This window comes from Pongo abelii, chromosome 16 (assembly GCF_028885655.2).
Source record: "Pongo abelii isolate AG06213 chromosome 16, NHGRI_mPonAbe1-v2.0_pri, whole genome shotgun sequence".
Lineage (NCBI taxonomy): Eukaryota > Metazoa > Chordata > Mammalia > Primates > Hominidae > Pongo > Pongo abelii.
Window position 1 is genome coordinate 93,867,708 of NC_072001.2, and position 17,666 is coordinate 93,885,373.

Genomic DNA, 17,666 nt, shown 5'->3' on the forward strand with positions numbered 1-17,666 from the left:
GCACCACTGCACCCCAGCCTGGGCAACAAGAGCGAGACTCTGTCTCAAAAAAAAAAAAAAAAGATAAAAGCGTAAACAGCCGAGCGCAGTGGCTCACAGCTGTAATCCCAGCACTTTGGGAGGCCAAGGGAGACGGATCACCTGAGGTCCGGAGTTGAAGACCAGCCTGGCCAACATGTTGAAACCCCATCTCTACTAAAAATATAAAAATTAACCAGGTGTGGTGGTGGACGCCTATAATACCAGCTACTTGAAAGGCTGAGGCAGGAAAATTGGTTGTACCTGGGAGGCAGAGGTTGCAGTGATCCAAGATCATATCACTGCACTCCAGCCTGGGTGATAGAGCAAGACTCCATCTGAACAACAAACAAACAACAACAACAAAAGGCTTAAACAGCTGTATTGAGATAAAATTTACATACCATAAAATTCACCTAAAGTTGACACTTCAATGGCCTTTTTTTTTTTTTTTTCAGTTTATAAGGTTGTGCAGCCATCACCATTATCTAATTTTAGAACATTTTTGTCTCTGTTGAAAGGGAGAGTATACCCATTAGCAGTCAATTCCTACTTTCTCACTTCCCTCATTCCTAGGCAACCCCTCATCTACTTTCTGTCTCCGTCGATTTGCGCATTCTGGACATTTCATATAAATGGAATCACATAACATGTGGCCTTTTGTGACTGACTTCTTTCACTGAGCATGTTTTTAATGTTTCTCCATGTTGTAGCCTGTTTCAGTATTTCATTCCTTTCTATTTTCAAATAATATTCCATTTTATGGATCCTACTTTCTGTTTTATTTACCCATTCATCATTTGATGATGTTCAAGCTGTTTCAATTTTTTGGTTTTTTTGAATAATGCTGCTGTGAACATTTGTGTAGAAGTTGTTCTGTGGTCATCAGTTTTATTTCTCTTGGGTTGCTGGGTCTGTGGTAACTGTATGATTAACCTTTTCAAGGACTGCTAAACTAGTTTTCAAAGTTCCTCCATCATTTTTTTTTTTTTTTTTTTTTTTTTTGAGATGGAGTCTCACTCTGTCACCCAGGCTGGAGTGCAGTGGGCGCAATCTCGGCTCACTGCAACCTCCATTTCCTGGGTTCAAGCAATTCTCCTGCCTCAGCCTCCTGAGTAGCTGGGACTATTTTTGTATTTTTGTATTTTTGTAATTTTGTATTTTTAGTAGAGATGGGGTTTCACCATGTTGGCCAGGCTGTTCTCCAACTCCTTACCTCAGGTGATCCACCCATCTCGACCTCCCAAAGTGCTGGGATTATAGGTATGAGCCACTGCACCCGACCACCTCCATCATTTTATATTACCTTCAGCAGTTTATGGGGGTTGCAGATTTTCCACATGCTCATCAACGCTTGTTACTGTCTTTTTTTATTACAGCTATATGAAGTGGTAGGTGAATGGCATTTTAGCAGGCAAAGAGTGAAAATTCAGCACTGAAGTTTCTGTTATAAAAGTACAGGTCAGGCCAGGCTCGGTGGCTCACGCCTGTAATCCCAGCACTTTGGGTGGCTGAAGCGGGTGGGTCACCTGAGGTCAGGAGTTGGAGACCAGCCTGGCCAACATGGTGAAACCCCAACTCTACTAAAAATACAAAAATTAGCCAGGTGTGGTGGCATGTGCCTATAGTCGCAGCTACTCAGGAGGCTGAGACAGGAGAATTGCTTGAAACCGGGAGGCGGAGGTTGCAGTGAGCCGAGGTCACGCTACTACACTCCAGCCAAAAAAAAAAAAAAAAAAAAAAAAGTATAGGTCAGGCCCAAGGAATGGTGAATAATCCATTGGATAAGTGGAGAAACATAGAGAAGGGATGACCCTGACAAGGTGGCTTGAGGCCAGATCATGGAGGGTCTTGCATATAACGATGGTAAAATGTTTGGACTTTATTCTTTTGGCACTTTAACCTGGGAAGTGGCTTGATCTGAACTGTGTGGATGAGTGATAACCCTGGCAAGAGAATAGAGGAGAGGATGAGTGGGAGAACAGAAAGTTAGAGGTAGAGCAGCCCTTCAGGAACCTATTGCAGTCATTGAGGAGAGATGATGCTGGTGGTACAGCAGAAGGGGAAGGAAGAAACAGAGTCAAGAGAGAGGGCAGGAATGGCAACTAAATGGAATGAGAAAAGTGGACACAGTTGAAGTTTATACTAGTTCCTGGGGCAGGTGCCTAGTACCATTGACCATAAATGGAAATGGAGGAAGGAAGATGAGTAATAAATTTGATTTTAGATGCACGATGCCTGGGATGTTTAAGGGATGAGTGGATGACCAAGATAGCCATCTTCATACCTTCTTTGATTACATGACCTCCTGAAAAAATCCTGGAAAACTATGTACCTCCTGCATATATAATATATATGTATTATATATGTGTGTTTTTATTTTATATATATATAAAATATATATGTGTTATATATGTGTTTTTATTATATATATATGTGTATATATATATGTTTTAGACCGAGTTTCGCTCTTGTTGCCCAGGCTGGAATGCAATGACACGATCTCTGCAACCTCCACCTCTCGAGTTCAAGTGATTCTCCCGCCTCAGCCTCCCGAGTAGCTGGGACTACAGGCACTTGCCACCATGCCTGGCTAATTTTTCTATTTTTAGTAGAGATGGGGTTTCACCATGTTGGCCAGGCTGGTCTCAAACTCTTAACCTCAGGTGATCCACCCGCCCCAGCCTCCCAAAGTGCTGGGATTACTTGAGCCACCACGCCCGGCCATAAGCATACATTTTGATTGAGAATGTATCTCTTAATGAGATAGGCCTTTTGTTTGTTTGATTGAGAATGTATCTCTTAATGAGATAAGCCTTTTGTTTGTTTGTTTGTTTAAGAGATGAGGTCTCCGGTTAGTCTGGAATTCCTGGCCTCAAGTGATCCTCCCACCTTAATCTTCTAAATAGTGTGGACTACAGGTCCACACCCAGCTAGGACTTTTGTTGTTCACTTAGTTGACATATCTGGACGAATTGGGTCCGTTTATATTTCTTATTTTTATGGATGTAAGCACTAAGAAATATTGCTCACATAAACATGTAGATGGGAATGGAAGGCATTTTTTGTAGCTGTAACAATTATTTGAATTTCTTCTGACGTATATGCCAAGATTACATAATGATCTGTCATCAAAAATTATTTTTAATTATCTGTCAATTGACAGCTCAATTAGGTCTTTCAAATTTGTGGTAAGCAAAGAATTGGAAACTGTCTGGGAAAATAAGCAAGATCAATTGTTATTCACTTTACTTTTTCTAGGAAAAATACCCTAAAAAAAAGCTTTACCAATACTTATCTAATGACTATTAAGTAGTCTTATTATTCTTTCAACAAGAATCCTGTTCCCTGTATCCAATATGTATGGAAGAGTTGGGGAAATCAAAATACTGTTAGTTTCAGTATACCTTTCCAATATGATATTTTTGACAAAATACTTCTATTGTGTGATACGCTTTTCTAATAACTTTTTTGTTGTTGTGTTTTGAGACAGGGTCCCAATCTTTCACCCAGGATGGAGTAAGTACAGTGGTGCGATCTCAGCTCACTGCAACCTCTGCCTCCCAGGCTCAATTTATCCTCCTGCCTCAACCCCCCGAGTAGCCAGGACTACAGGAGTGCACCACCATGCCTGGCTAATTTTTATGTTTTTTGTTTGTGTTGTTTTTTTCGTAGAGACGGAGTTTCACCATGTTGCCCAGACTGGTCTCGAACTCCTGAGCTCAAGAGATCTGCCTGCCCCAGCCTCCCAAAGTGCTGGGATTACAGGCGTGAGCCACCATTCCCAACCATATTGTGTGATATACTTTTAAATACAGTTTTGTCAAAACTGTGGCTATAGATTAGCTCTTTCCAAAAATGGGAAATGACTACCATATAACCTAATTGGTAAAGCCAGTCTTTATTGCTACATTAGACTTCTTTTCTTTGTGGGTTTTGTTTTGTTTTGTTTTGTTTTGTTTTTGTTTTTGTTTTGGAGATGGGGTCTTACTCTCACTATGTTGCCCAGGCTGGTCTTGAACTCCTGGGCTTAAGTGATGTTCCTGCCCTAGCCTCCTGAGTAGCTGGGACTACAGGCACATACCACCATTCCTGACTGACTTCATTTTCCTTTTCTTTTTTGGGGGGGTGGGGGGGATGGAGTTTCACTCTTGTTGCCCAGGCTGGAGTACTGTAGCTCACTGCAACCTCCACCTCCTGGGTTCAAGTGATTCTCCTGCCTCAGCCTCCCAAGTAGCTGGGATTACAGGTGCCCGCCACCATGCCCAGCTAATTTTTTGTATTTCTGGTAGAGACAGGGTTTCGCCATATTGCGCAGGCTGGTCTTGAACTCCTGACCTCAGGTGATCTGCCCGCCTGGGCCTCCCAAAGTGCTGGGATTACAGGCGTGAGCCACTGCGCCTGGCCTCATTTTTCAATTCACATTAACTATTTAGTATACATCCCATGACAACTATTGTCAATTCCAAAAGCAACAAGCTGAGCTCTAATTGACTTTGTTTCCTCACACAACACTTTGAAAAGACATGAGTTTGACACCCCAAACAGGATAATATTTACCATTTTAATGGTAATATCCAGCAGAACCTTAGACAAGAAACAATAGAATCTAACTTTTAAGAAAACTTTATTAAAATGTAATTCACACACTATAAAATTCATCCATTTAAAGGGTACAAAATTTAGTGGGTTGCTTTTTTTCTGTATTTTCACAGAATTGTACAACCATCCCCAATATCTTAAGTTTACAGCATTTTTATCACCCCAGCGAGAAACCTGGTACCCATTAGCAGCTGCTCCCCATCTTGTCCCTCTCGTTTGTGCCCGGCTTCTTTCACTGAGCATAGTTTTCAAGGGTCATCCATGTTGTAGCGTTGGTCAGTAAGTACTTCATTCATTTTTATAGCTGAATAATATTCCAGTGTATGAATATTTTGCATTTTATTTGTCCATTTATCAATTGATGGGAACTGTCTGTAACTAGATATTTGGTAATTCCAAACATCTTATTTTCCAACAGGCAGAGTAAGATTTGTTACATGTAATAAACTCCAAGGGTCTATTAACTTTTTCATTATAACAAATTGTGTAAATATTGCTTTCAGTTAGTACCCACAGTCCTTTTGCAGTAGAGATAGTTGTCTTGGTTTTAATTGGATTCGTGATCTACAACTTTATGTTCTAATCTCATGTCATTTTTATTATTTTTAGTAAAAGTAATTTGCTTGACTAAATTAACTGGTAAACAGTTCTGAGCTTTTTCAATTGTGTCTAGAAATTTTAAGAAATTCAGATTATGTGCCGGATGTTTTTAGTAACAGCTTTGTTGCGGTATAATCCACATACCATACAATTCCCATATTTAAAAAGTACAATTCAAAGTTTTTAGTATATTCAGAATTGTACAACCATTGCCAGAGTTTTAGAACATTTCATCACCCTCCAAAAACACCCATGCCCATTACAGTTCAGTCTCCTTTTCCCCTCACATCCCCACCCTACCAGCCCTAGGCAACCACTAATCTACTTTCTATGTATAGATTTGCCTGCTCTGGGTATCTCGTGTAAATAGAATCATCCAATATTTGATCTTTTGTGACTGTCTACTTAGCATAATGTTTTAATGGTTTATTGGTGAATAATATTCCATTGTATACATATACGACATTTTATTCATCAGTTGATATTGAGTTGTTTCCATTTTTATTTTTTACTATTATGAATAATGCTGGTATAATCATACATGTATAAATTTTTGTGTGGACATATGTTTTCATTTCTCTTAGGTATATACCCAGGAGTGAAATTATTGGGTCATATAGTAACTCTATGTTTAACCTTTTCTTTTTCTTTTTTTTTTTTTTTTTTTTTTGAGATGGAGTCTTACTCTGTAGCCCAGGCTGGAGTGCAGTGGTGCGACCTTGGCTCACTGCAACCTCCACCTCCCAGGTTCAAGTGATTCTTCTACCTCAGCCTCCTGAGTAGCTGAGACTACAGGCGTGCGCCATCACGCCCAGCTAATTTTTGTATTTTTAGTAGAGATGGGGGTTTCCCCATATTGGCCAGGCTGGTCTTGAACTCCTGACCTCGTGATCCGCCCGCCTCAGCCTCCCAAAGTGCTGGAATTACAGGCATGAGCCACCATGCCCGGCCTATGTTTAACCTTTTAAAGAACTGTCACACTGTTTTCCAAAGTGGCTGTGCCATTTTACATTTTCACTAACAATGTATGAGGGTTCTAATTTTTTCCTATCCTCACCAACACTTGTTTTTGTCTCTCTTTTTGACCCAAAGATTTTTTTTAAATTAATAAAACACTTTTCTGAAAATAAAGTATATTTTTTTAATGTGGGAAAAAGCAATAAGGCCATTGTGCCCAGTCACGATAGCATTCCTATCGGTGGGGAGACTCATGCACTGTTTCCGACTTAAGCCCAAATCAACTCAAATGCATTTTCAGATTTTCTTCATCATTTGTATTCCTAGACAATTCTTAAATCTACTACCTTTTTTGCCACAATCTGCTACACATTCTGCCGTTTCAAGCACTAAAAGGACTCTAGGAGTTTTTTGCAAAGAAATGCTGTCATAAGAGAGGTGGTATCAAAGTACTGTTTAACGGTAGTCTCAAAGACTTTCAGGGTAATGCATTCTGTGATTATAGAAATGAAAGAAACAACATCATAAAGTGAAGGTCATCTTCATTCCCACCACCTTATTCTCAGTATATCTGAAATCAGAACATCCTAATAAGGGCCAAAATACTTTGTTCCTAGTTACTCTTCACCCTTAACAGAAATAAGTGAAACACCTAAAGATATGAGGCCCTCCTACCAAGGATTTCTAGTGCTTTAATTAAAGAAAATTTCACCTGCACTCATACTATTTTTCAATTTGCTTTGTTTGGTGTCCTGGAGGTTTTTACATCCTGGAACAGTGCACGGTGGTAAAATTCAGAATGGATGAAAAGTAGGATTGGTTTGTTTGTTTTTAGGAAGTGAGACGATTGTAAAAGGGAAAAATGGGAAAGGCGAAACAAGCAGGATGTCTTTTTTTTTTTTTTTTTTTTTCTTTTTAGACAGAGTCTCACTCTTCGCCCAGGCTGGAGTGCAGTGGTGTGATGTCAGCTCACTGCAACCTCCGCCTCTCAGGTTCAAGTGATTCTCCTGCCTCAGCCTCCTGAGTAGCTGGAATTACAGGCACGTGCTACCATGCCTGGCTAGTTTTTGTATTTTTAGTAGAGACAGGGTTTCACCATGTTGGTTAGGCTGGTTTCGAACTCTAGATCTCATGATCCGCCCGCCTTGGCCTCCCAAAGTGCTGGGATTACAGGTGTGAGCCACTGTGCCGGTCCAGGATGTCTTTTTTTTAAATAGAGACAGGGGTCTCACTTTGTTGCCCAACTGGTCTTGAATTCCTGGGCTCAAGTGATCCTCTTGCCTTGGCCTTCCAAAATGTTGAGATTATTGATGTGAGCCACTGCCCCTGGCCAGGATGTCTTGTCTGTGGGAGCATTCTCAGATCAGTCTTACGAAAAAGGACAGCCAGCCCTTCGTATCTGCAGTTTCTGCATCTGCAGATTCACCCAACTGTATATCAAAAACACTTGAAAGAAAAATAGTTTCTGAAAGTTTCAAAAAGCAAGATTTGAATTTGCTGAGCACCAAGCACTATGCTGTGTCCACATGAATGAAGTGATGTGTAGGCATACTCTGCTGTATCCTCCCGCCACGACAGAAGATAGTTACTGACAGTACAGTGTAGCAACTATTTACATGGCATTTATTTAATACATTGTATTGAGTATTATAAGTAATCTAGAGATGGTTTAAAGTGTACAGGAGGATATGCATAGGTTATATACATATACTACACCATTTTATATCAGGGACTTGAGCATCCTTGGATTTAGGTATCCGAGGAGGCCCTAGAACCAGTCCCCCATGGGAAACCAAGGGATGTGAAAATTGAGGGTCTGAATTTGTTTAAGATGATCTTTGCTCATGTATACACAGAAAGTCTTTGTGAACCCCTAGGAATGTATGCATCCCAATTTTAGACCACTGGTCTAAAAAGATATCGAAATGTGGTTTAGAACTCTGAAAAGAGGTCTAAGGTGAGGGCAAAAGCTGGGACACCTGGGACTGAAATTTGGGTGCTGTTTAAAGCAGTGAGAGTGCTGAAGGAGATAATGTAAGAGAAGAGAGCCAGATGTCTGTGGGGTGATTCTCATTTAAGGAGTGAGCGAAGGAAGAAGAGGCGGAAGTGGAGAAACCAGTGATGCAAGGGAGAAAATCCCATGGGAATATAAAGTTGTAAGACAGAGAATTTTCAGTAAGGGTAGCAACAGTGTAGAATACAGGCCAGGCGCGGTGGCTTATGGCTGTAATCCCAGCACTTTGGGAGGCTGAGGCGGGAGGATCACCTGAGGTCAAGAGTTCAAGACCAGCCTGGCCAATGTGGCGAAACCCCATCTCTACTAAAAATACAAAAAATTAGATGGCCGTGGTGGTGGGTGCCTGTAGTCCCAGCTACTCGGGAGGCTGAGGCAGGAGAATCACTTGAACCTGGGAGGCAAAGGTTGCAGTGAGCGGAGATCGCGCCACTGCACTCCAGTCTGGGGGACAGAGCGAGATTGTCTCAAAAAAAAAAAAAAAAAAAGAAAAAATAGACAGAGAGGCCAGAGAGAGCGAAGTCTGAAAGAAGACCAATCTTTGCATATACCAAATGCAGCAAAATCACTTCTGCCTATTGCTTGGGCCCATCTAGTTGGATTTAGATACAAAAACAGAAAGCCAGTGGTTTTATTCCTCATCTTTTCTTCCTCTGATCCTGTATAGAGGCAGCCCCCACGACACCGGTTTCTGCAGTTTATGGTCTTTTCTTCTGTCTACCCAGGCGTGGAGATGTCTTTGTGCTCTATCCTTACCATGTTCCACAGTGTTCTCTCTCCTCCTGTGGGTTGGACATAATTGAAATGTGGAGCAATGGGGGTACCTGGAGGGCAGGACCCTATAACAATTCTGTCACCTTTCTTTAGTTTTAAAAGCCTTGAAAAAAAAAATTTGGCAGAATGGTAGAGGCAAAATTGAGAATAGAAAATAATGATAATTGAAACTGAATGTGTAGTTAGTTGGTTGGGAACATAAGTATCTTCTGAGAAACTTGCCATTGGAGGAAAAGAGAGAGGTTGATTAGAAGAGAGGGTCAACAGAGGCTTTTTTTGGAAAGGGTGGTCCTAGAATGTATTCAGAGACAGAAGAAAAATTCACAGAACAGACTGAAAAGACAAGAGAGGAGATAATGGAGAGAACAAGCTCACTGAGGAAGTGGGAGGGAGGAAATGGGGCAAGAATAGTAGACCAGAGGAAGAGGAGGGGCACATCTGTCTCAGAGTCAGCCACATTTTATTTGGGGCCAAGAACAAAAATAAAGTGACCGTGATCAGTAGGGCTTTAACTCCTTCCGCTGTCCTGCAGTTAGCTCTTTATGTATCCCGGGGTGTCCAATCTTTTGGCTTCCCTGGGCCATATTAGAAGAAGAAGGATTGTCTTGGACCACACATAAAATACACTAACTGGCCGGGTGCAGTGGCTCACACCTGTAATCCCAGCACTTTGAGAGGCCAAGGTGGGCAGATCACCTGAGGTCAGGAGTTCGAGACCAGCCTGGCCAACATGGTGAAACCCAATCTCTACTAAAAATAACAAAAATGAGCTGGGCGTGGTGGCGGGCACCTGTAATCCCAGCTGTTCAGGAGGCTGAGGCAGGAGAATTGCTTGAACCCGGGAGATAGAGGTTGCAGTGAGCCAAGATCGCACCCTTGCACTCCAGCCTGGGTGACAAGCGCGAGACTCCCTCTCAAGAAAATAATAATACACTAACCGTAACAATAGCTGATGAGCTTTATAAAAGAATCACAAAAAATCTCACTGTTTTAAGAGAGCTTATGAATTTGTGTTGGACCACATTCAAAACCATCCTGGGCTGCATGTGGCCCATGGGCTGCGGGTTGGATGAGCTTGAGTACCTGGTCGAAATTTGGGAACATTGATGGCCTAAAAATATGTATATTTCCTGTATGATTTCCTTAATATTTTAAATAATGTTCTAACCATCTCTGCTTTTAGTCAGCCTCATCCTGGAGTCAAGAGACTGGGCTCCTGACTTACTTTGTCTTTCTATATGTTTTCTCTGCCACAATCCTAATTTTTTGTCATCTAGTCCCATAAACATTCCCTCTTCATCACCATTCTTTTCTTTAATCCTTAGCCTTACTTCCATTTCAGTGTTCTATTGTGTAAGCTGCTAGTGACAATATTCAACTTAAGACTACTTGGTAGGCTGGGCCCGGTGGCTTATGCCTGTAATCCCAGCACTTTGGGAGGCCGAGGCAAGTGGATTGCTTGAGGTCAGGAGTTCAAGACCAGCCTGGCCAACATGGTGAAACTCTGTCTCTACTAAAAATACAAACATTAGCTGAGCGCGATGGTGGGCATCCATAATCCCAGCTACTTGGGAGGCTGAGGCAGGAGAATGGCTTGAACCCAGGAGGCTGAGGCAGGAGAATGGCTTGAACCCAGGAGGCAGAGGTTGTAGTGAGCCAAGATTGTGCCACTGCTCTCCAGCCTGGGTGACAGACTGAGACTCTGTCTCAAAAAAAAAAAAAACAAAAACAAAAAAACTACTTGATATTAGCTTGGGCTGCTGTGACAGAATACTGTAGACTGGGTGGCTTAAACAACAGAAGTTTATTTCTCTTGGTTCTGAAAGCCAGGAAGTCCAAGATCAAGATGCTGTCAGATCTCATGTCAGATGAAGTCCCTCTTCCTGGTTTGCAAGTGGCAGTATTCTCTTTGTATACTGACATATGCGGGTGGGGAGAGCCGGCAAGGTCTCTACTTATTTTTGAGCACTTATCTCATTATAACTCCACCCCTCATGACCTAATTATCTCCCGGAGGCTCCAACTCCTAATACCATCACATTGGGGGTTAGGATTTTAGAGGGACACATGTAGTCTATAACAATACCTAAAGCTATGTTTTCTCATAATAACTAAATTTTATGTTTGGGACTTTTTTAGGTTTAGCATGAGCTTTAACAGACATAATCTGAAATACTATGTATTACCGAAAAAGCCTAAAAAGGTGGCATTTGATTGCCTAGAATGGATCAGAAAGCACCACCCATGTGAGTACAGCCATGCGATTAGCTGTCTAGAAGTAACAAATGTCTTTTTAGTACCACAATAAGATATATAAAATTGCATATTAAACATTCCTTTTTGCATTATGACAGCACTAACTTGCTCTTTATAGAGCAGACTATTGCAACTCTCTCAATTCTGGAAATTATAAAATCTCATTTGGTTTAATAACAATAAATTCTACAAAAATATATTAAATACTCCCTCCTACACACATATATTATAACTTTGGTTTCAATGTCTTTCCTCAGGCTTCTATCAGTGTTTGAATTATACAGCTTTTTGTTTTAGTGCCTTGTCCCAAGCCTATCTGCCTTTGAGTTATATTAACTAAAATGAGATTCTGAAATTCATAGTAGTTTTCCACGTAACCCCCTTTCCACTTTTCCATGGAGAATATTTTTTGTATTTCTATTATATTTTTTAGAAATTAGTATACATATTTGTGTGGACAAATAAGTCAGTAGAGATCTACCAAGAAAAAGTCAGTGATTTCCCTGCTCAGGCCCACCTCCCCCAGGCAGCTAATGTCAATAGCTTCATGTGTATATCTAGACCTTTGGCTCAGTCACAGAGAGATGACTTTTCCTTTAACATCTTTTAATTTCCATTTCTAAAAACAACACACATAATAATAAATATAATATATGCTCATTAAAGAAAATTTAGATGGCCAGGCACTGTGGCTCACGCCTGTAATCAGCATTTTGGGAGGCCGAGGTGGGTGAATCACTTGAGGTCAGGATTTCAAGACCAGCCTGGCCAAAATAGTGAAACCCCATCTCTACAAAAATTAGCCAGACGTGGTAGCACGCACCTGTAATTCCAGCTACTCTGGAGGCTGAGGCAGAAGAACTGCTTGAACCCGGGAGGCAGAGGTTGCAGTGAGTTGAGATTGTGCCACTGCACTCTGGCCTGGGCGACAGAGCAAGACTGTCTCAAAAAACAAAAAAGAAAATTTAGAAAGCAACAAAAAGAAGAAACAAAAGACAAACATCACTCAATGAGCAAAATCACTGTTATCATGTTGTTATTAATTTCCAGTATTTTTCTATGCATTTTTTTCTACTAGCATACTATATACATTTCTACCCTTAATCTACTTTCTATATCATGAGCATTTTCCCATGTCTTTTAAAAACTTAGAAAACACTTTTGATAGTTATAGTATATTTTATTTCACAGTTGCCTTTGTTTCCCTAATGTTGCTCATTAAAATCTTTGTAATTTTTAAAGTTTGAAGTAAAACTTTTATGTCCTTGTATCACTTTTTATTTCCTAGAGTAATTTCCCAGAAGGAAACTGAGTCAAAGGTATTTCTAAGACTCTTGATACATACTGCCATATGCTTTTGACAAAGTTTGTGCAAGAATGGTTTTTGGTTTTTTTTTTTTTTTTTTGAGACTGAGTCTCTCTCTGTCTCCAGGCAGGAGTGTGGTGGTGCGATCTCAGCTCACTGCAACCTCTACCTCCTGGGTTCAAGTGATTCTCCTGCCTCAGCCTCCTGACTAGCTGGGATTACAGGTGCCCACCACCACACCTGGCTAATTTTTTTTTGTATTTTTAGTAGAGATAGCGTTTCACCATGTTGTCCAGGCTGGTCTCAAACTCCCGACCTCAAATGATCTGCCCTCCTTGGCCTCCCAAAGTGCTGGGATTACAGGCATGAGCCACCGCACCCGGCCAAGGATGGCTTTTTTATACCCACATGTATCTAGTGTGAAGTAGAGCCCAGAGTTCGTCCAGGTCCACCTCACGAGTCATTAGCAGCGACAGGATTAAAAGCCACATCTCATTTCCAGCGCACATGAATTCCTTGCTTGAATTATTCACGTGTGTGGTCTTCCAGCAGTATAAGAACACTACGGGAGATCTATTTATGGTTCATGTATTTCTGAAAACATAGTGTAAATTGTGTTGCTGTTTATGTTAAAAATTCTTGTTTCTCAGTACTCTTGGTTTCTTGGCAGATGATTCAGGGATAATTTACTGCCTCTCCAGGCGAGAATGTGACACCATGGCCGACACATTACAGAGAGATGGGCTCGCTGCTCTTGCTTACCATGCTGGCCTCAGTGATTCTGCCAGAGATGAAGTGCAGCAGAAGTGGATTAATCAGGATGACTGTCAGGTAACATTTTTAAAGATAAGCAAATAATAAAAATAATATTTTATAGCATATAATCAAACATTCACGTGTAGAATGCAAACTGTTTTTACCTTGAAGGTAGTAAACATCAAAATAAGACTGAAATTTAAAAAACAGATTTTCTTTGAGACTTCTAAAGTTGCTTTTTCTTTCAGAAAAAAAAATCTGCTTGAGATATAATTCACATATCATAAAATTTATCCTTTCAAAGCAAACAAGTTAGTACTTTTTAGTATATTTGCAAAGTTGTACAATAATCATCACTATGTAATTCCAGAATTTTTGATCACCATAAAAAGAAACCTCATGCCCAGTCACTTCCCCCACCCCCTAATGCCTGGAAACCACAAATCTACTAACTACTGCTAACCTGTTTCTAGAGTTTATTACTCTGTACATTGCATGTAAATAGAATCATACAGTATGTGGTCTTTGTGACTTTTCTTTTTTTTTTTTCCGGAGACAGAGTCTCACTCTGTCGCCCAGACTGCAGTGCAGTAGAGGGATCTCGGCTTACTGCAACCTCCGCCTCCCAGGTTCAAGTGATTCTCCTGCCTCAGCCTCCTGAGTAGATGGGATTACAGATGTGCGCCACCATGCCTGGCTAATTTTTGTATTTAATATTTTTAATGGAGACTCGAACTGGTCTCGAACTCCTGGCCTCAAGTGATCCACCTGCCTCAGCCTCCCAAAGTGCTGGGATTACAGGCATGAGCCACCTCGCCTGGCCTGTTTGCTTTTATTTAGCATAATTTTTTCAAGATTTATCCATATTTTCGCATATATAAGTACTTCATACCTTTTTATGGTCAGATAATATTCTGTTATATGGATATAACACAGTTTTTTTGTCTACTCGTCAGCTGGTTAGACATTTGGCTTGTTTCGTTTCTTTTTTTTTTTTTTTTTGAGACAGGATCTTACTCTTTCGTTCAGGCTAGAGTGCAGTGGCATGATCTCTCCTCACTGCAGACTGTACCTCAAACAGTCCTCTGACTTCCCAAGTAGCTAGGACCACAGGTGCACCACTATGCCCAGCTAATTTTTTTATTTTTTGTATAGACGAGGTCTCCCTGTGTTGCCCAGCCTGGTCTTGAACTCCTGGGCTCAAGTGATAATCCTGCCTCAACCTACCAAATTCCTGCGATTATAGGTGTGAGCCACCGTCCCCGATGTGTTTCTACTTCTTGGCTACTATGAATAATGGCTTTGTGAGCATTCATGTACAAGTTTTTCCATGGACATATGTTTTCAGTTCTCTTGGGTAGAGACCTGGGAGTGGACTTGCTGGGTCAAATGGCAACTCTTTGTTTAACTTTTAGAGGAACTGTGAAACTGCTTTTCAAAGTGGCTCTGCAGTTCTGCATTCTCACCAGCAATGTATGAGGTGCCAGTGTCTCCACGTCTTCGCCAATATTTTTTATTGTCCAGCTTTTTTAATGTATTCATCCTTGTGTGTGGGAAATGGTATCTCTTTGTGGTTTTTTTTTACATGGAAGACCACACATGTGAATAATTCAAGCAAGGAATTCATGTCACCCAGGCTGGAGTGCAGTGGTGCAATCTTGGCTCACTGGAACTTCCGCCTCCCGGTTCAAGCAATTCTCCTGCCTCAGCCTCCCAAGTAGCCAGGACTACAGGCACGCGCCACCACACCCAGCTAATTTTTGTATTTTTAGTAGAGACGGGGTTTCACCATATTGGCCAGGCTGGTCGTGAACTCCTGACCTCATGATCCGCCCACCTCAGCCTCCCAAAGTGCTGGGATGGCAGATGTGAGCCACCACACCTGGCCCTCTTTGTGGTTTTGATTTGCATTTCCCTAGCAACTAACAATATTGGGCATCTGTTTCCGAGATGAGAAATTTGCCGTCACCCAGGTGGGTGGGGAGGAAAGCTGAGAATACTTTAGGCATCTCTTTTTTTTTTTTTTTTTTTTGAGACGGAGTCTCACTCTGTCGCCCAGGCTGGAGTGCAGTGGCATGGTCTCAGCTCACTGCAAGCTCCGCCTCTCGGGTTCACACCATTCTCCTGCCTCAGCCTCCCGAGTAGCTGGGACTATAGGCACCCGCCACCACGCCCGGCTTATTTTTTTTGTATGTTTAGTAGAGACAGCGTTTCACCATGTTAGCCAGGAGAGTCTCGATCTCCTGACCTTGTGATCTGCCCTCCTCGGCCTCCCAAAGTGCTGGGATTACAGGCGTGAGCCACTGCACCCGGCCTACTTTAAGCATCTCTTATTGTGGTAAATGCCAGCCTTGGATAGATCCCTCTAAATGTAAGGAATAATTTCAACAAAACAACTAATAATTACTTGGAGCCAATGAAAAGTTTCAGCTCAGGAAAAAGTATTTACTTTGAAGATTCAGAGGAAAAATATCTCTCAAAATTGTTTTCTCTGGGAAAACAGAAAATTTTAGAGGATATCAGTTTAGTATCCCGAGAAAGATATAAGAAGACTTGATATACGTGAACTAGCAACAACTTCCATAAGAAGATCACAGGGTGAGATGAAGGGAGAAATAAAAATCCAGTTTATGGCCAGGTGGAGTGGCTCACCCCTGTAATCCCACCACTTTGAGAGGCCGATGTGGACAGATCACCTGAGATCAAGGAGTTTGAGACCAGGCCTGGCCAATATGGTGAAACCCTGTCTCTACTAAAAATACAAAAATTAGCCGGACGTGGTGACGGGCATCTGTAGTCCCAGCTACTCGGGAGGCTGAGGCAGGGGAATCACTTGAACCTGGGAGCTGAAGGTTGCAGTGAGCCGAGATCGTGCCACTGTACTCCAGCCTGGGGAACAGAACAAGACTCTATGTCAAAAAAAAAAAAAAGAAAGAAAAATTCAGCTTATCCAAATAAGAAAAACAAAACTAAGAGCAGAATTATATATTAAGACACAAATGGAATGACTCAGTCTCAGTGGAGACAATAGAATCAGTGATGTAGTGAGTAGCTTGAGAATGCAAGGGAAAAAAGAGATTAAAATGGGGTGGGGTGGAAATTATCTTTGTTGACAACAGGAGGTAAGGATTCAGCCTAAGAACAGCAAGTGTACCCAAGCAAGAAAGCAGGATAATTGAAACAGATAAGTGTGTTATAAATAAATACATAACAAATATGTAACAAAAATAATAGAAGACTGTCTTCAGAATTGGAAGAAGGAAGACTGGGACTGAAGAATTTCATACCCAGCTCATTGTCATTTATGTTGAAACCAACAAAAGGTCATTTTCAGATATGCAAAAAGTTCAGAAATATATCACTCATTTGTCTTCACTGAAATACTGATTTCAGTCTTCCCAAATTAGTTTATATATTTAACCCAAATGCCAGTGTTTTGTTTTTTTGTTTGTTTTTTTTTTCCCTTTGATAAACTTTTTCTAAAGTTTGCCTGGAAGAATATTCAAGTGAAAATAACTAAGAGAGTTTGACAAAAAACCTAATAACACAGGAACACTAGTTTGCAGTACATTATAGGCAGATCAGTGGAACAGAACTGACCGGAAAACATGTAAAAACAATACATGATAAGGAAAAAGTTTGCAGGAAAGGGCCAGGCATAGTGGTTCACACCTGTAATCCCAGCACTTTGGGAGGCCAAGGTGGGAAGATCACTTGAGCCTAGGAGTTCGAGACCAGCCCAGGCAACATGGTGAAACCCCGTCTCTACAAAAAATACAAAAATTAGCCTGGCATGCTGGTGCACACCTGTAGTCCCAGCTACTCGGGAGTCGGAGGCAGGAGAATAGCTTGAACCCTGGGGTGGAAGTTGCAGTGAGCCAAAATCGTGCCACTGCATTCCAGCCTGGGCAACAGACCGTCTCAAAAAAAAAAAAAAAAAAAAGAATTATTTTTTTCAAGTGCTTTAAATGGTTATGTATAGTATAAATAATCTACAGTGGAGAGATACATATATAACTTTGATAAAAAATATGGTTAAAAAATAGTGAGGGGTTTATAAAAATCTAATTATTTCTGCTCTCAGACTAATCAGTCCTTACAGTCAGAATGTAATATTAGCCTACACCAGCTCGACAGACTTGATTTCGTTAGATTCATGAGATGGAATAAAACTTGGCCATTATTCTTCACAAAGAATGATTGTGGCTTGAAGTTTTAAAAGCACAGAAATAAAGAAGGAAATCATAATTAAACAAAGCCACTTTTCCCAATTTCAAGAAATAAGAGCTTTCAGAAAGAGTTGGCAGCCTCACATCCTCATCTGGAGGCTGCAGGCGATGCCTCATGGCCCTGTGCCTGCCCTGATACTCGGAGATGCACCTG

General features: G+C 41.2%; 1 protein-coding gene across 4 annotated transcripts in view; it reads left to right on the forward strand.

Annotated features, from left to right (window-relative positions):
• The window catches only part of BLM (BLM RecQ like helicase), a 101,236-nt gene that overhangs the window by 56,425 nt on the left and 27,145 nt on the right, over positions 1-17,666 (forward strand). For all 4 annotated transcript variants that reach the window (XM_024232808.3, XM_054531879.2, XM_024232809.3 and 1 more), the window contains 2 exons: positions 11,105-11,211; positions 13,198-13,358. In XM_024232808.3, the coding sequence (XP_024088576.2) occupies positions 11,105-11,211; positions 13,198-13,358 (268 nt within the window). The remainder of the gene's footprint in view (positions 1-11,104; positions 11,212-13,197; positions 13,359-17,666) is intronic.